General features: G+C 48.8%; 1 protein-coding gene across 1 annotated transcript; it reads left to right on the top strand.

The window, feature by feature from the left end:
- Positions 1–13,282: 13,282 nt before the first annotated feature.
- Positions 13,283–13,739, top strand: GAST (gastrin; the record flags this gene model as incomplete). Its single annotated transcript, XM_082679509.1, has 2 exons — positions 13,283–13,493; positions 13,636–13,739. 2 exons carry the CDS (start codon positions 13,283–13,285, stop codon positions 13,737–13,739), a joined length of 315 nt encoding a protein of 104 aa, XP_082535635.1.
- Between the last annotated feature and the right edge of the window lie 679 nt (positions 13,740–14,418).

Below are 14,418 nucleotides of genomic sequence, written 5' to 3'. Positions count from 1 at the left end.
AAAAGAGTATTTTATTTATTTAAGATGGTAGAAAAAGGGGTAACCGAGAGTTACCAGCATCTGAGAAACCAACCCCTGAGACTGTGAGAGTTCATGTATAACGTATGTGTGTGCGTCTTCTTCCAGACCTTCCATAGCTTTAATCAGATTCTTAAAGGAAGCCACTACCCAAAACAGTTAAGAATCTCTGGCCCATGATTTCCTCCCAAGACTTGCGAAGCCCCAGGGATTATCAAAGGTTTTCCAGGCACATCACTACAAGCAGTAAAAGTGCCTATTTCAGTGTCGATTTTTTAAATTAATAACTATTTAAAATATTTAAAAATAACTCTGAAACGAGTGTGTTGAGCAGAAGACGCACACAGCGACCAGACTCCAAGGCGCTCAGAAGCCCGCACACGACTCACTCGCTGCACAGCCACTATCACCAGCCGTCATCCAGCTGCAGCCATCCAGATCGTTGCGAGGTTCAAATTATCTTTAATCTTAGACCTTGATGGTTAATTTATACCCAGAATGGACAACTGGTTGAAAACAGGAAGCATAGGGAACGCAAAGGTTGGAAAATGTTAATGTGGAAGCATAAACATGACAGTCATTCTGTGCGTGTGTCAGGTCATTGATTCTCACTCCATTTCTATGAAACAGTAGAAAACAAACACAGGACCAAATCAGGTGCAGGGAGATTGCGACTTAGGTTCCATTGTCCCATCATGGAAACAGAGCTAAAGACCTGCTGCTCAGCAGCACCTGGGAGCTTGTTAGATGTGCAGAATTTCAAGCCCCACAGTAGACTTAGTAAATCAATCTTTTTTTTTTTTTTTTTTTTTTGGCCGCACTGGGCTTTCATTGCTGCGTGCAGGCTTTCTCTAGTTGCGGCGAGTGGGGGCTACTCTTTGTTTCAGTGCACGGGCTTCTCAGTGCAGCCGCTTCTCTTGTTGCAGAGCCCCGGCTCTAGGCGTGCAGGCTTCAGTAGTTGCGACGCGTGGGCTCAGTAGTTGTGGCTCGTGGGCTCTAGAGCACAGGCTCAGTAGTTGTGGCGCACGGGCTTAGTTGTTCCAGGACATGTGGGGTCTTGCTGGACCAGGGATCGAACCCGTGTCCCCTAGCATTGGCAGGCGGATTCTTAACCACTGCGCCACCAGGAAAGTCCCTCAATCTTCACTTTAACAATCTTCATTAACAAAGTTTAAGAAGCACCAGCTTGGACCATAAAATTAGCAGACCTCATAGAGTGATCTGCAAGCTGGTTAAAGAAAGACGGTAACGTTATGAGTTTAAATTTTTTATAAATGCATTTCCCATTACAGTTTCAGATATGCATTGAAATGCACAAAAACAGACCGTTGAAGAATGGAAAGCAACAGTTATGAGCTAAATATGAACTGGTTAGTACCATGGTACACTGATTAATACCATGCATCTCCAGGTTATTCAAGCAGACAGCACCTGAAAATTATTTTTCTCCTAACATGCTGTTTTCATTTATGACACAGCAGCTCCTTTGTAAGTACCAGGTCACATCCATCCCTTGGTACATATCTCTATTTGCTTTTAGACCATTTCTTTTGTTTAAAAATAATAATAATGAAGCTGATTCTATTGAAATGCAAAAAATAAATAACATGGCAGCGGCTGAGAGGTGCAGAAACCTGGCTGTCACAGCAGTCAGCTGGGGTGCTTCTTACTGGTACCAAGCCTGAGCTCAGCCCTCAGATCCTCAGGCCAGAACCCCTGGAGTGGCCCATGAGTGATCTCTCCATTCACCACTACCGAACCCTACCAGATCTGCAGGTCCTGTTCATCGGATCAAGGATGTCAAAAACAATGTTGGAGGAGAAAATACAAGGATGGCTATATCAAATGTGGCTTTTCATTTACTGGGACCAAAGGCAGCGCCCATCTCTCATGTGCTATCTGTAATGTGCTTGCATAAGTAGCCTGAAACTCTCTTATATCACCCTCCAGGAAAAATAATACAAAGTTTATTAAAAAATATCAGGTGATCCGTATGGACTACAGCTTTAAAAAAAATACATAATGAACTTTAAATCTGCATTTTAACATGTATTTGTTCTCATAACCAAGCATGATGCAATATCACTTTTTAATTTGTCTAAAATCGTGCTTTTTCTTCTAATTAAATATAAGCAATGTTTTGTCACTTTTAAATGGGAAAGTCAAATTTTATCTTTAAATGGTATGATTATTACAGATATTTTATTTCATTTTTATTTTTATTTTTTATTGAAGTATAGTTGATCTTCATCGTTGTGTAAATTTCTGCTGTACGGCAAAGTGATTCAGTTTTACATATATAAATACATTCTTCTTTATATTCTTTTCCATTATGGTTTATCACAGGATATTGAATATAGTTCCCTGTGCTATACAGTAGGACCTTGTTGTTTATCTATTCTATATGTAATACTTTGCAACTGATAACCCCCAACTCCCACTCCATCCCTCCCCCATCCCCCATCCCCCTTGGCAACCACAATCTGTTCTCTATGTCTGTGAGTTACAGATTATATTTTAAATTAAGCTTTAAAGAAGAACCTGTCATTACCAACCTCAAATAAATTATCTTTTACTTAAAATGCCTGGCGTATACCTGGCATATGATGAAAATGATCTAAAATTCCCAAGCTGGTTCTCTAGGTTCTTGTGGTGGCTTGTGGTGGCTTATGGAATCTTAGTTCCCCACACACTCAGCAGTGGAAATAGGGAGCCCTAACTACTGGACCGCCAGGGAATTCCTCTCTAGATTCTTTTTTTTTAATTTATTTATTATTTATTTATTTTATTTATTTTTGGCTGCATTGGGTCTTAGTCGAGGCATGTGGGATCTTTTATTGTGGCGCGAGGGCTTCTCTCTAGTTGTGTCCTGCAGGTTTTCTCTCTCTAGTTGAGGCATGGGAGCTCAGTAGTTGTGGCACGTGGGCTTAGTTGCCCCACAGCATGTGGGATCTTAGTTCCCCGACCAGGGATCACACGCACATCCCCTGCATTGTAAGGCAGATTCTTTACCACTGGACCACCAGGAAAGTCCCTCTAGATTTTTCGTATGAGAGTAAGAAGGATCATCGATACAAAAAATTGAGACTCACTGAGAGAGATCTCAGATGCTTTGCTGCTGGAGGCGGGACAGAAGACACGGTGTGGGTGACTCTGAAAAGCCTTCCCAGGTTTATGACAGTGCCCAGTGGGCTCATGTAACCCAGGGTTTCTCAGCCTCAGCACTATTGATATTTAGCGCCAGGTAGTTATTGCGGGGAGGGAGAGGAGGTGGTCTGTCCCGCGTATCATAGAACGTTTAGCGGTATCTCTGACCTCTACGAATTAGATGCCAATAGCACTCCTTCCCCTACCCCCCCTCCCCAGACAACCAGAACTGTCTCTAGACATTGCCAAATGCCCCTGGGGGCAAAATCATACCTCCCTTTTGAGACCCACTGATTTCTCCCATCCTTTACCTCCTGCTCTACCAGATAGGCTAACCCTGCTCATTTTAAGCTTCTCATAGCATGAGCCATTCATTCATTCAATAAGCATTTATTCAGCACCTAATATGTGCCAGATAGTCTTTGAGGCACTGGGGATATAGCACTAAACAAAGATCCCTGCCCATGTGGAGTTTACACTCCAGTGGGGGAAGATGAACAGAATCAAACAAATGAATTAGATCCTTGTCCAGAAGGTGATAAGTGCTATGGAGAAAAAGAGAGCAGGACAAGAGTGCCTCTCCCTGTCACACACTGAATGTGACCCCTTGCCTAAACACAGTGGAAATAATTTAGCTATTTGTACAGTGGTTGGCTTAGCGTCTGACTCCCCAACTAGAATAGAAACTCCGTGAGAAAAAGGTGTGGTTTGACTTGTTCGTTGCTGAACCCCTGCATGGTAGAACACCTGCGCCAAGTAAGTACTCCGTAAATGTGAATGAATGAGCGAATGAATGAATGAACACAGCCGAGAGCTGGCAATGGGGTCTGGACATGGAAGAGAAGGTGTGTCTGGAAACAGCTTTAAGATCATGAACGCTGAAGTCATGACAGGGTGAGACCCTCAAGGGAGACAGAAGAAGCGTCCATACGATCCCTGTGGAACTCCTGTATTTGGAAGGAAAGGAAGGTTCAGGTAGGTAGAGAGGTTGAATGGTGCCTAGCAGGAGACCTTAAAGAAGCCCAGAGGGCTGGACTACAATGCCAAATGCTGCAGGAAACAGTTATAGGCAACTAGGAGACACCCAAGGCCAATGAGTTGGTGACCTTGAGAAGGGTCAGAAGCCCCTTTTCAAGGAGCAGTGTAGGGGGTTGGTGAAGAGGTGAGTGCATTGGATACACACTACTCTTCCTTAAAAATATATATTTTATTTGACTCTGAAAACGATATGCACTCACTGAAAAATTGGAAAACAGCAAAAAGTAGGAAAAAAGAAAACAGAAATCTATGTAATCTACTATGTGAAAATTTCCCTGTATCCTTAACTGTTTTTCAAAAACACCATTATTGGGCTTCCCTGGTGGCGCAGTGGTTGAGAGTCCGCCTGCCAATGCAGGGGACACGGGTTCGTGCCCTGGTCCGGGAAGATCCCACATGCCGCGGAGCGCTGGGGCCCGTGAGCCATGGCCACTGAGCCTGTGCGTCCGGAGCCTGTGGTCCGCAACGGGAGAGGCCACAGCAGTGAGAGGACCGCGTACCGCAAAAACAAAAACAAAAACCCAGTGAGATGACACTTTACTCAGTAGGATGGCTATAGTCAAAAAGACAAAAAATAACCATTTTTGGTGGAGGATGTGGAGAAATGGGAACCCTCATGCATTGTTGGTGGGAATGTAAAATGGTACAGCCTCTGAAGAAAACAGTCTGTCAGTTCCTCAAAAAGTTGAACATAGACTTACTCTGTGATCCAGCCCTTCCACTCCTAGGTATATACCCAAGAGAGCTGAAGACATATGTTCACATAATACCTTGTACATAAATGTTCCTAGCAAGCATTGTTCATAATAGCCAAAAAGTGGAAACAACCCAAATGTCCATCTAATCACGTTAATTGATGAATGAATAAATAAAATGTAGTGTATCCATGCAATGCCATATAATTTGGCAAAAAAAGGAGCGAAGTACTGATACAGGCTGTAACATGAGTAAATCTTGAAAACAATGCTAAGTGAAAGAAGCCAGACACAGAAGGCCACGGTTTGTATGATTCCATTTATGTGAAATGTCCAGACGTATCCAGAGACAGAAAGTTGATGAGTGGTTGCCAGGGGAAAGGAGGAATGAGGAGGGACAGCAAAGGGGAACAGGGTTTCCTCTTGGGGTGATGAAAATAGTATTAAATAATGGTAATATTTGGGCTTCCCTGGTGGCGCAGTGGTTGAGAGTGCGCCTGCCGATGCAGGGGACACGGGTTCGTGCCCCGGTCCGGGAAGATCCCACATGCTGCGGAGTGGCTGGGCCCGTGAGCCATGGCCACTAAGCCTGCGTGTCTGGAGCCTGTGCTCCGCAATGGGAGAGGCCACAGCAGTGAGAGGCCCGCGTACTGAAAAAAAATAAAAATAAAAAATAATGGTAATATTTGGGTAACTTTGTGAATATCCTGAAACCCCTGGATTGTATACTTTAAAAGAGTGAATGGTGTGATATGTGAAATATATCTCAAGAAATAGGTTATATGTATTTTTTTAATTGCATCCTTTCAAAGCTGGCTGGGTGAGCAAATTATGAGCAGGGATTTTTGCTCTTGCCACATGGTACCCCTTTGGCTGGTGAACACAAATGTTCTACCCTCTGCCAGGGATAGTGTAGAATGAGATGGGTTTATAAATGCAGGAGAACTTCAGTAAAGCCTGGAGAAATACACTGCCCCCTCTCCCTTCCCTGAAATAGCTTTTCACAATAGCCAAGTGAGGTCGCAAGTAAAACCAGCCATCAAAACCTCCTCCCATTTCTCCTTAGCCCCACTGTCCCTCCAACCAACCCCACTCAAAGACTGCCGTACAGGGAGCAGGAAAGCAGCAAGGAAAGACTTTTATTTAATGCTTGTGAAATCAAACTGCCTAAGTTCAGATCTCAGTGGATGAGCCCTGTGTCCCGGGCAAATCACTGTGTGACTCTGGGATTGATTTGATTGATTTGATTTTATCCTAGTTAGGAGCTGATAAGTTATTCTTTGATCAATGCCAGCAGAAGACAAAAGACTCCTGGGTCAGAGACAAATAACCTTATTACTTACAACCCAGCTAACAGCATGATTTGCATCAATTCCCCTCGCCCCTCAAGCTCCACAGCTGGTGACACAATATGGACCCAGATGGATGCTTTGTGGGCAGTAGTTGCAGCTGAGGAACGCTGAGCTTGGGGAATCTCCCTACTCCCATCGGGAGATCAAGAACCTCATCCTTCAAGGTTACTCACTCCAAAGACATCTCCGAGACATGGCCCAGGTGAAGAGTGGTCATAACCTTGCATTCTTGGCCTCCTCAGCAAGAACATTCAGGAATGCTCAAGGTCCATAGTGGACCTTCATGGCTTCATTGCTTCTCCCAACAATCACCAGCTCTTTCTGTGCGTTCGTTTCTTCAGCTATAAACTAGGGACAAGAGTGTTACCCTCCTTGTGGGGTTGTGGTAGGGATTAGAAGACATAATGCATGTAAAGTGCTTACCATGGAGGTCTGGCCATAGAAATGCTCCCTAAATTTTAATCACCATCATTCTGGGAAGAGGGAGGGGAAACGTGTTATAGATGTCAGGAGGCTTTCATGGAGGAGAGCTTCAAGGTCCAGGGAAATAGACAAGGTTCCCCCGCTTACATCGCCCCCAACCACCTGTGGTACCTTAAGCTCCCATCATACTGTCTCTCCTTCAAGAGAAAAGGCATGAAGACCCTCTCGATCAACACTGTGTTCCCAGGGTCAGCACAGTGCCTGGCACTCAGTGAGAACTTAGAGAATTTTTGTTGAAGAAACAGATGAATGCATGAATGAATGAATGAATGAAAAAGTGAAGGCACAAGGTCTCTAACCAGGCAGGAGGGTCTGGGATGAAGGACCCTGGGAGGGGGGTTGATCTTGAACGGGGCTATGGCCCCTCTAGTAACGGCAGAAAGGAGAAAAGGATGGAAGGCAGGGATTTCCCTGGTGGTCCAGTGGTTAAGACTCCACACTTCCACTGCAGGGGCACAGGTTCGATCCCTGGTTGGGGAACTAAGATACCAAGGGGCCTAAAACAAATTAAAAAAAAGGATGGAAGGCAGACTTGGACAACCTTGTTCATGGTGGAGAGATGGGGGCCGATGTCACATGACTTTGAGAGTGAAGGGAGAGATGAGTCACAAGGTTGCCAGGCAACAGCCCAGCTGCAGACTATTAATCTGTAATCGAATCAACTGGCCACTTTCAGGAACTTTCCTGTTTGCAGGGAGAGGAGGACAGAAACTAAGGGGTAGTGGCATCCTCTGGCAGGAACTGGGGACCAGCCTGGCAGGTTCTGAAACAGGACAAGGGCAGTAATCCAGAGGCACCACACACGACTGAAATGACAAACCCTGTGACCCAGGCTGGGGAGGAAAGTGAGACCGGGAAGGCTAGGTGGGTTGTGAGGACCCAGACGGGGTTGGGGAACCGGAGGTCCCAGCAAAGGTAGATTCAGCAGGCGCTGGGCTTCAGGAGAAAGGGTAGAACAGGAGGCTGTGGGTGAGGAGAGGCTGCAGTAGCCGGAGACCAAGAAGGTGGACCAGGTTCACAGCTCAGCCGCCTCGCCTCCTACCCGTGGGGTCTGGGGTAAGCGACTCAACCTGGCCAACTACCCCTAAAATGTACCTGAGGAAAGAGTCCTCTCACATTAGTACTTTTAGAATTATTTTCCCATTTAAAAACACTATCGGTGGGACTTCCCTGGTGGTCCAGTGGTTAAGACTCCACACTCCTGATGCAGGGGGCCCGGGTTCGATCCCTGGTTGGGGAACAGATCCCGTGGGCCGCAACTGAGACCTGACGCAGCCGAATAAATATTTTTAAAATAAAAACACTGTCGAGGAAGTGGGGGGGGAACTTCCCTGGCAGTCCAGTGTTTAAGACTCCGCGCTTCCACTGCAGGGGGCGCGGGTTCGATCCCTGGTTGGGGAACTAAGATCCCGTAAGCCCGCAGCACAGCCAAAAACAAAAAAGAAAGAGAGAGAGAAAGAAGGTGAGAGGCAGGGCCAGGGAGAGAAGGCTGGGATGGGAGCACCTCTGCTCTCTCTCCTCTCCGCTGGGCCTGTCACCTGCCCTTGAGGTTGGCGGGTGGCCTCTCCGGTTCAGCCTGAGGGCATCATAGGGGCTGTCCTCTTGGTCCTGCTACCTTATGACCTTCGGACAGCAGGTGAGGCTAGAAGTCGTGAACCCACCTCCCTCTCCCCAGCCCCAGCCCTGGGAGGAACCGTGGATGCCCATGTGGATATGAACGGCACCCAGGTGTCACTGTTTGTCCCAGCACCTTCACACCCTCCAAGGCCCCGTTGCCTGGGGCGGGGTGACTGAGTCACCGTCAACCTCTCCCTTTTTCCATATCAATAACTGATTAGGAAGCCAAGGCACTGCCTTCCTGACAGCAGCTCATCAGAGGTTTCCCAAGGCCAGTCCTGACAGCAGGGAGTGTAGCTGGGGCGAGGGGCGGGGGACGTGGTGGCAGCGGAGTCCAAGGAAGATTTTCCCCTTGACAGGGAACCATCGCTTTTGTCTATTTTATGTGTCCCCCCTCCTCAAGAATCTAAACTCCACCAAAGCAACGAGAGGGCTGGTCACAGTCTCCTCTTATCCCCAGGGCCTCATCCAGACCATGGTTTACAGCACATGCTCGATAACTGGAACAAAAATGGACTAGATGGACAGTCAGATGCCCTGACAAACATCTCCCTTAATTGCACTGGAAAAATCACCCGCGAACTCACTCAGGGTCCGTTCTCACTGACAGAAGCCTTCAAAAGGCTGGAACTCCTTGGATTCATTTTCTAGTGTTGCCATAATAAATTACCACAAACTTAGAAGCTTAAAATAACGCAAATTCATTCCCTCACAGTTCTGTAGGTCAGGAGTCCAGGTATAGCATGGCCCACTGGGCCGAAATCAAGGTGCTGCCAGGGCTGCATTCCTTTCTGGAGGTGCCAGGGACAAATCCAAGTTCAAGTTCATCCAGGTTGTTGGCGGAATTCAGTTCTTTGCGGTCATGGGGCTGAAATCCCTGTTCCTTGCTGGTGGTCAGGGGGAACCACTTCACTCCTTAAGGTCACCTGCATCCCTCATCTCGCTGCCCCTCACCCGCCTTCAGCCCAGCAAGGGCTGGTCCTTCTCATTCTTCAAATCTCTGTTTCATCCTTCAGCCACATCACTTTTGCCTCTGGCCGAGGAGCGCTCTCTGTTTTTAAGGACTCATCTGATTAAATTGGGCTCACTCAGACCATCCAGAGTAAACTTCCTATTTTGAAGTTTGTAACCTTAATCGCATGTGCAACATCTCTTTTGCCATGCACTGTCATATCTTCACGGGTCCCAGAGTTTCCGGCCCAGCTCTCCTTGGTCAGTCATGTCAACTCAGGACCGTGTATGCAAAACGTGTGCATAGATCTTGTCACATTCCCCCTTCACCACAGCCCTGTGAGGTAGGAATGAGTGATTCCCATTTCACAGATGAGGCTAACTGAGACCCAGAGAGGCTAAGGGGAGAAGATGCAAACAAATTAGGTGCCCACGATATTCTGGGCAGCTTGCTTTATGTACGTCATCTTCAAGACTCCTCTCCAAGTTACTTCCTTCATTCCCTGGGGGGATAAAACAACCATCTGCCCCAAACTGGAAAAGGACAGAGCCAGGAAACCCTTTCCTTTGCCATCGGACTAGCTCCTCTTGTGAGGAGAACATGCAGTTTCTGTGACTGTGAGCCCCCCCACCACCACCCGCAGGCCCGCCAACGCCCACCAGCAGCAGCCGTCTTCCGCCATCACCTATTGCATGGGAGTACCTGCAGTGGCCGCCCCTCCAGCAACCAGCCTGCAGAAGAACAGCCAAAGGAGCATAACCCCCTCCTCAGCAGAAATCCAGTCCTGGGCCCTATACAACCAGGGTTCTGCTGTAGGCTTATAATTTCCTGTTACCACAGCAACGCAAACGCCTCTATTCCCCTAGCACGTGAGCAGAGCTGCTCCCCACCACACCTTTTCTCCCAAGGCCCTTCAAAGTCCCTTCCATCTCTAAGATTCTGTGATTCGATTAATTATCAACAATGCCTGCCCCGTTTTTGTCATTTTCATTTATTTCATCTGCTGAGTCACTGAGTCCTGCTCCGGTTGTGAGTGGTTATTTACCAGAACGTTTGGCCACTGGTTGCCATGGACACTTCACAGCCTGCTTCTTTCATCATCTGTTCATTTTCAGCAAGTCTGGCTGTGAGCGTGGGTACCATGGCCCCTTATGATACCCAGGGACATCAAAACTCCCCCAGACAAGGAGGGGCCCTGATGACACATGAACAAGAGCTAAATCTCTAGCCCCAACCGTGGAAAAATCAAACACAGCCTAGAGCTAGTTATATCCACCCAAACCAGGTCGATGCAGCAGTTTATCAAATAAGTTGACCAAACGCACCCTTTGGTTTTCTGGTACATTTGGGCAAACGCTTTAGTCTCTTGGCTAAACATTTAAAGATGTATTTCAATATTGAAAAGTGCAGATTACTGTCTTGCATTGCAAACAAAATGAGGGAGCCTGGAAGTCCAGGAACCTCAGGGAGCTGGCTTTGATGGGGGATGCAAGGGGTGGGGGAGGAGGGACAGACCCAAGAGATGATGGGGAACACCAAGCTAAACCCAGCCCAGCACAGAGGGCGTCAAAGGCATCAGAAGGGGGACGCTCAGGTTTTTCCAGGTAAGGGAGGTGAAGGGGCTTCAGAGGCAACCAGGATGCAGCCACTAGGCAGAGAGAGCAGGACCATCAGCCCACGGCCCATTGCTCCTGATAGCTATGACACGTCCTGTTTGCAGAGCCCAACAGAGGGGACAGGGGATCAATACATCACTCCACATTCACACACTCCCTGCTCTTCAAACATGAACGTGTCAGGAAATATGCTTCCCCTGAATCTAAGGTCACTCAGTCCATCCAACTGGGATGTGGTCCAAGGAATGACCACCAGGCTGCTGACCCCAAGGACATGGCAAGGGGCTCTGTCCTGAGCCCAGGGAGCCTGTCTCCCGCCTGATATGCCCAGCTGAAGAATTGCCCCCACTCTGCTCCTGCCCCTCTCTGTGAAGTTCAACTCGCCTTCCCTTCCCCCACATCTGGACAGCTGACTAAATGACAGGACGGGGCGGGGCTGAGGTACCTGTGCCCATCCTTATTCCTCTGCAGTGGGGAGCCTGGCCTCCTGGGGGAGGAGGGCTTGGGAGGGCCCTTGAGGGTTTATAAGTCAGGCTGGAGCGCCCAGCAGAGCAGAGAACTGAGGCGCCAGGCCAACAGCAGCGACACGCATCTCCCAACTCTGCAGGTGAGAGCACCCAGGAAGGGAGGGGAGAAGCTGGGAGGAGGGTTAATGGGACCCCTGCCCTCATCCAGTTAGCAGCCTCACACTTCAGTGTCTCCAGGGCTGGGAGCCTTCCCTTAGCCCTTAGCTGGGTTAGGTCTCAGCTCTAGGACCCACCCTGGCATCCCAGCCCTTGCCTTCGAGCTGCCCTGCTGCCTCAACCAGGGCCCTTCCCTGACCCCCTGACTCCATGCTCACCCCAGCCCTGCGGGGTGAGGATGAAGACTATTCTCCCATCTCTCGGGGGAGAAAACTGAGGCCCAGAGAGAGATGTGACTTGCCCAAAGTCACACAAATTGGGCAGGGTTGGAACTGGAACCTACAGCTCCTAGACCCATCTCAAGCTCTTTCCTAGACCAGCACTGTCTCATGGAACTTTCCATGTTGGTGGTAACATTCCACAGCCTCACTGTCCAATACGGTATCTGCCAGCCACATGTGCACTAAAAATGTGGCTTGTGCAAGAGAGGAATTTGTGTATGTGTGTGTGTGTGTGTGTGTGGCCACCCAGCATGTGGGATCTTTGCTCCCCGACCAGGGATTGAACCCATGCCCCCTGCAGAGGAAGCACAGAGTCTTAACCACTGGGCCGCCAGGGAAGTCCCAGGAATTTTTAACTTTTATTAATTTAAATGTAAACAGCCACATGTGGCTGGTGGCCACCATATTGGACAGCATCACTCTAGATCACTGGTTTTTCAGGTTTGTTTCTTTAGCAGCAGAACCCTTTCTCTTCCAAAAGAAATCTAACAGAGAAAACAGATGAAACCAGTAATTTATTAATACAAATGTGTTCTTCGAAGGCAACATGTTTATTATTTACTTCCGATAAATTTTAGATTTGTTTGAGGGTCCGGTTTATTTCTGTATTCTGGTTTCCCCAAACTTGGTTCACCTTGACACACAGCTGCAAATGGTGACAGTTTCAGTTTGTTTGTTTGTTTTTTAATTGCTAGATTATCATCAGAGGATAGTCCTCAGGTAAGTGAAAATGGCAGGAGAACCTTTCCTCCGAAGGCTGCACAAAAACAGGGTGATCCCACTACACAGTGAATGTGCCGGTTGGCTGCATAGAGAGGCGTGAGCAGCTGAGTGTGCGTATCCCATTCCTATTACTATTTAAAAGTTCACCTTCAGGGCTTCCCTGGTGGCGCAGTTGTTGAGAGTCTGCCTGCCACTGCAGGGGACACGGGTTCGTGCCCCAGTCCGGGAGGATCCCACATGCCTCGGAGTGGCTGGGCCCGTGGGCCACGGCCGCTGGGCCTGCATGTCCGGAGCCTGTGCTCCGCAACGGGAGGGGCCACAACAGTGAGAGGCCCGCGTACCGCAAAAAAAAAAAAAGTTCACTTTCAGTTCCAAGACTTAAGCAGCTGAGTGTGTGTATCCCATTCCTATTACTATTTAAAGTTCACTTTCAGTTGCAAGACTTAAGCATTATGGAACCGCTCACATGGCCTCAAATTCTTCAGAACAGTTTAGAAACCATTGTTCTGGGTTTTAAATTCCTCCGAGAGAAACAGTCGCTGTAACTAGGGTAGGTAAGGAGCAAAGGGGCAAGGCTTGAGGTTGGGAGTTAGGGGAGGATCTGGCAGGACCTGGAGGAACAGACCACAACCCCACGCAGAATTGCAGATTCGTCAGCAGGGAGGGTCCTGGCCCTGCCTCTGGGTGCCTGGACAGCCCCAACTTTAAGCTCAACCCCTCTCTCCTTTGCAGACAAGATGCAGCGACTGTGTGCGTATGTGCTGATCTTGGTGCTGGCTCTGGCCACCTTCTCTGAAGCTTCTTGGAAGCCCCGCTCCCACCTGCAGGATGCACCCTTGGGTCCAGGGGCCAGTAGGGGCCAGGAGCCACGTGGGCTGGACCAGTTGGGCCCAGCCTCTCACCACCGAAGGCAGCTGGGGCTCCAGGATCCTTCACACTTGGTAGCAGGTAGGAGCTGCTGACAACAGTCCCTACTTGCCTCGCCCAGCCTGGTTTAGCCAAAGTCCCCCCAGGCTGGCCCTGGCCTCAGTCTCCAGAGGCTAGGCATCCTTCCCCCATCCTCACCTCCTCTCCCACCTCTGACCCTCAGACCTGTCCAAGAAGCAGGGACCATGGGTGGAAGAAGAAGAAGAAGCATATGGCTGGATGGACTTCGGCCGCCGCAGTGCCGAGGAAGGGGACCTAGGTCCCTAGAGCCAAGCTTGAGAGCCCAGCCACCTCCCAGCCCAGCCTAGCCCAGCCCCTGAAACATAAATCGAAATAAACTAGCTTCCAATGGATCACATTGTGTCAAGTGTCACGGGGCAGGGAATGGGGGTGGCTGCGGCAGAGTTGAGACAGGGAGGAGGGTTGAGCATGCCCCTAGGGGCAGGGATACTGGCTAAGTCTCCTGGGCGTCCCCAGAGCTTAACATTGAACAAGACTCTATAATGCGGATGGGAGAATAGACGGTGTTATCGCAACCAGAGTGAGCCTTCTAAAAGAGAAATCCATCATGCCACTCCAGAGTGAACCCCCCAGTGCTTTCCGTTGCACTTCGAATAAAACCTAAGCTCCTGGGGACTTCCCTGGTGGTCCAGTGGTTAAGACTCCACGCTTCCACTGCAGGGAGCATGGGTTGGATCACTGATTGGGGAACTAAGATCCCCGCATGCCGCATGGCCCAGCCAGAAAAACAAAACAAAAACAAACAAAAAAACCAACGTGGGCTCCTTGCCATAGCCCTAAGACCTAGCCCTGCTGTCCTCTTCCACCTCATGGGTGCCAAATTCCTTCCTCCTTCCTCTTCCTTCCTGCTACTCAAGCGCACCATGCTCTTTCCTGCCCTGAACCTTTGTCCTCTCTGTTCCCTGTGCGTGGAATGCATTTCCTG

The sequence above is a fragment of the Grampus griseus genome (genome assembly GCF_964374135.1).
Source record: "Grampus griseus genome assembly, chromosome: 20".
In the NCBI taxonomy this organism is placed as follows: Eukaryota; Metazoa; Chordata; class Mammalia; order Artiodactyla; family Delphinidae; genus Grampus; species Grampus griseus.
This window is presented reverse-complemented; position numbering and strand designations above follow the sequence as displayed.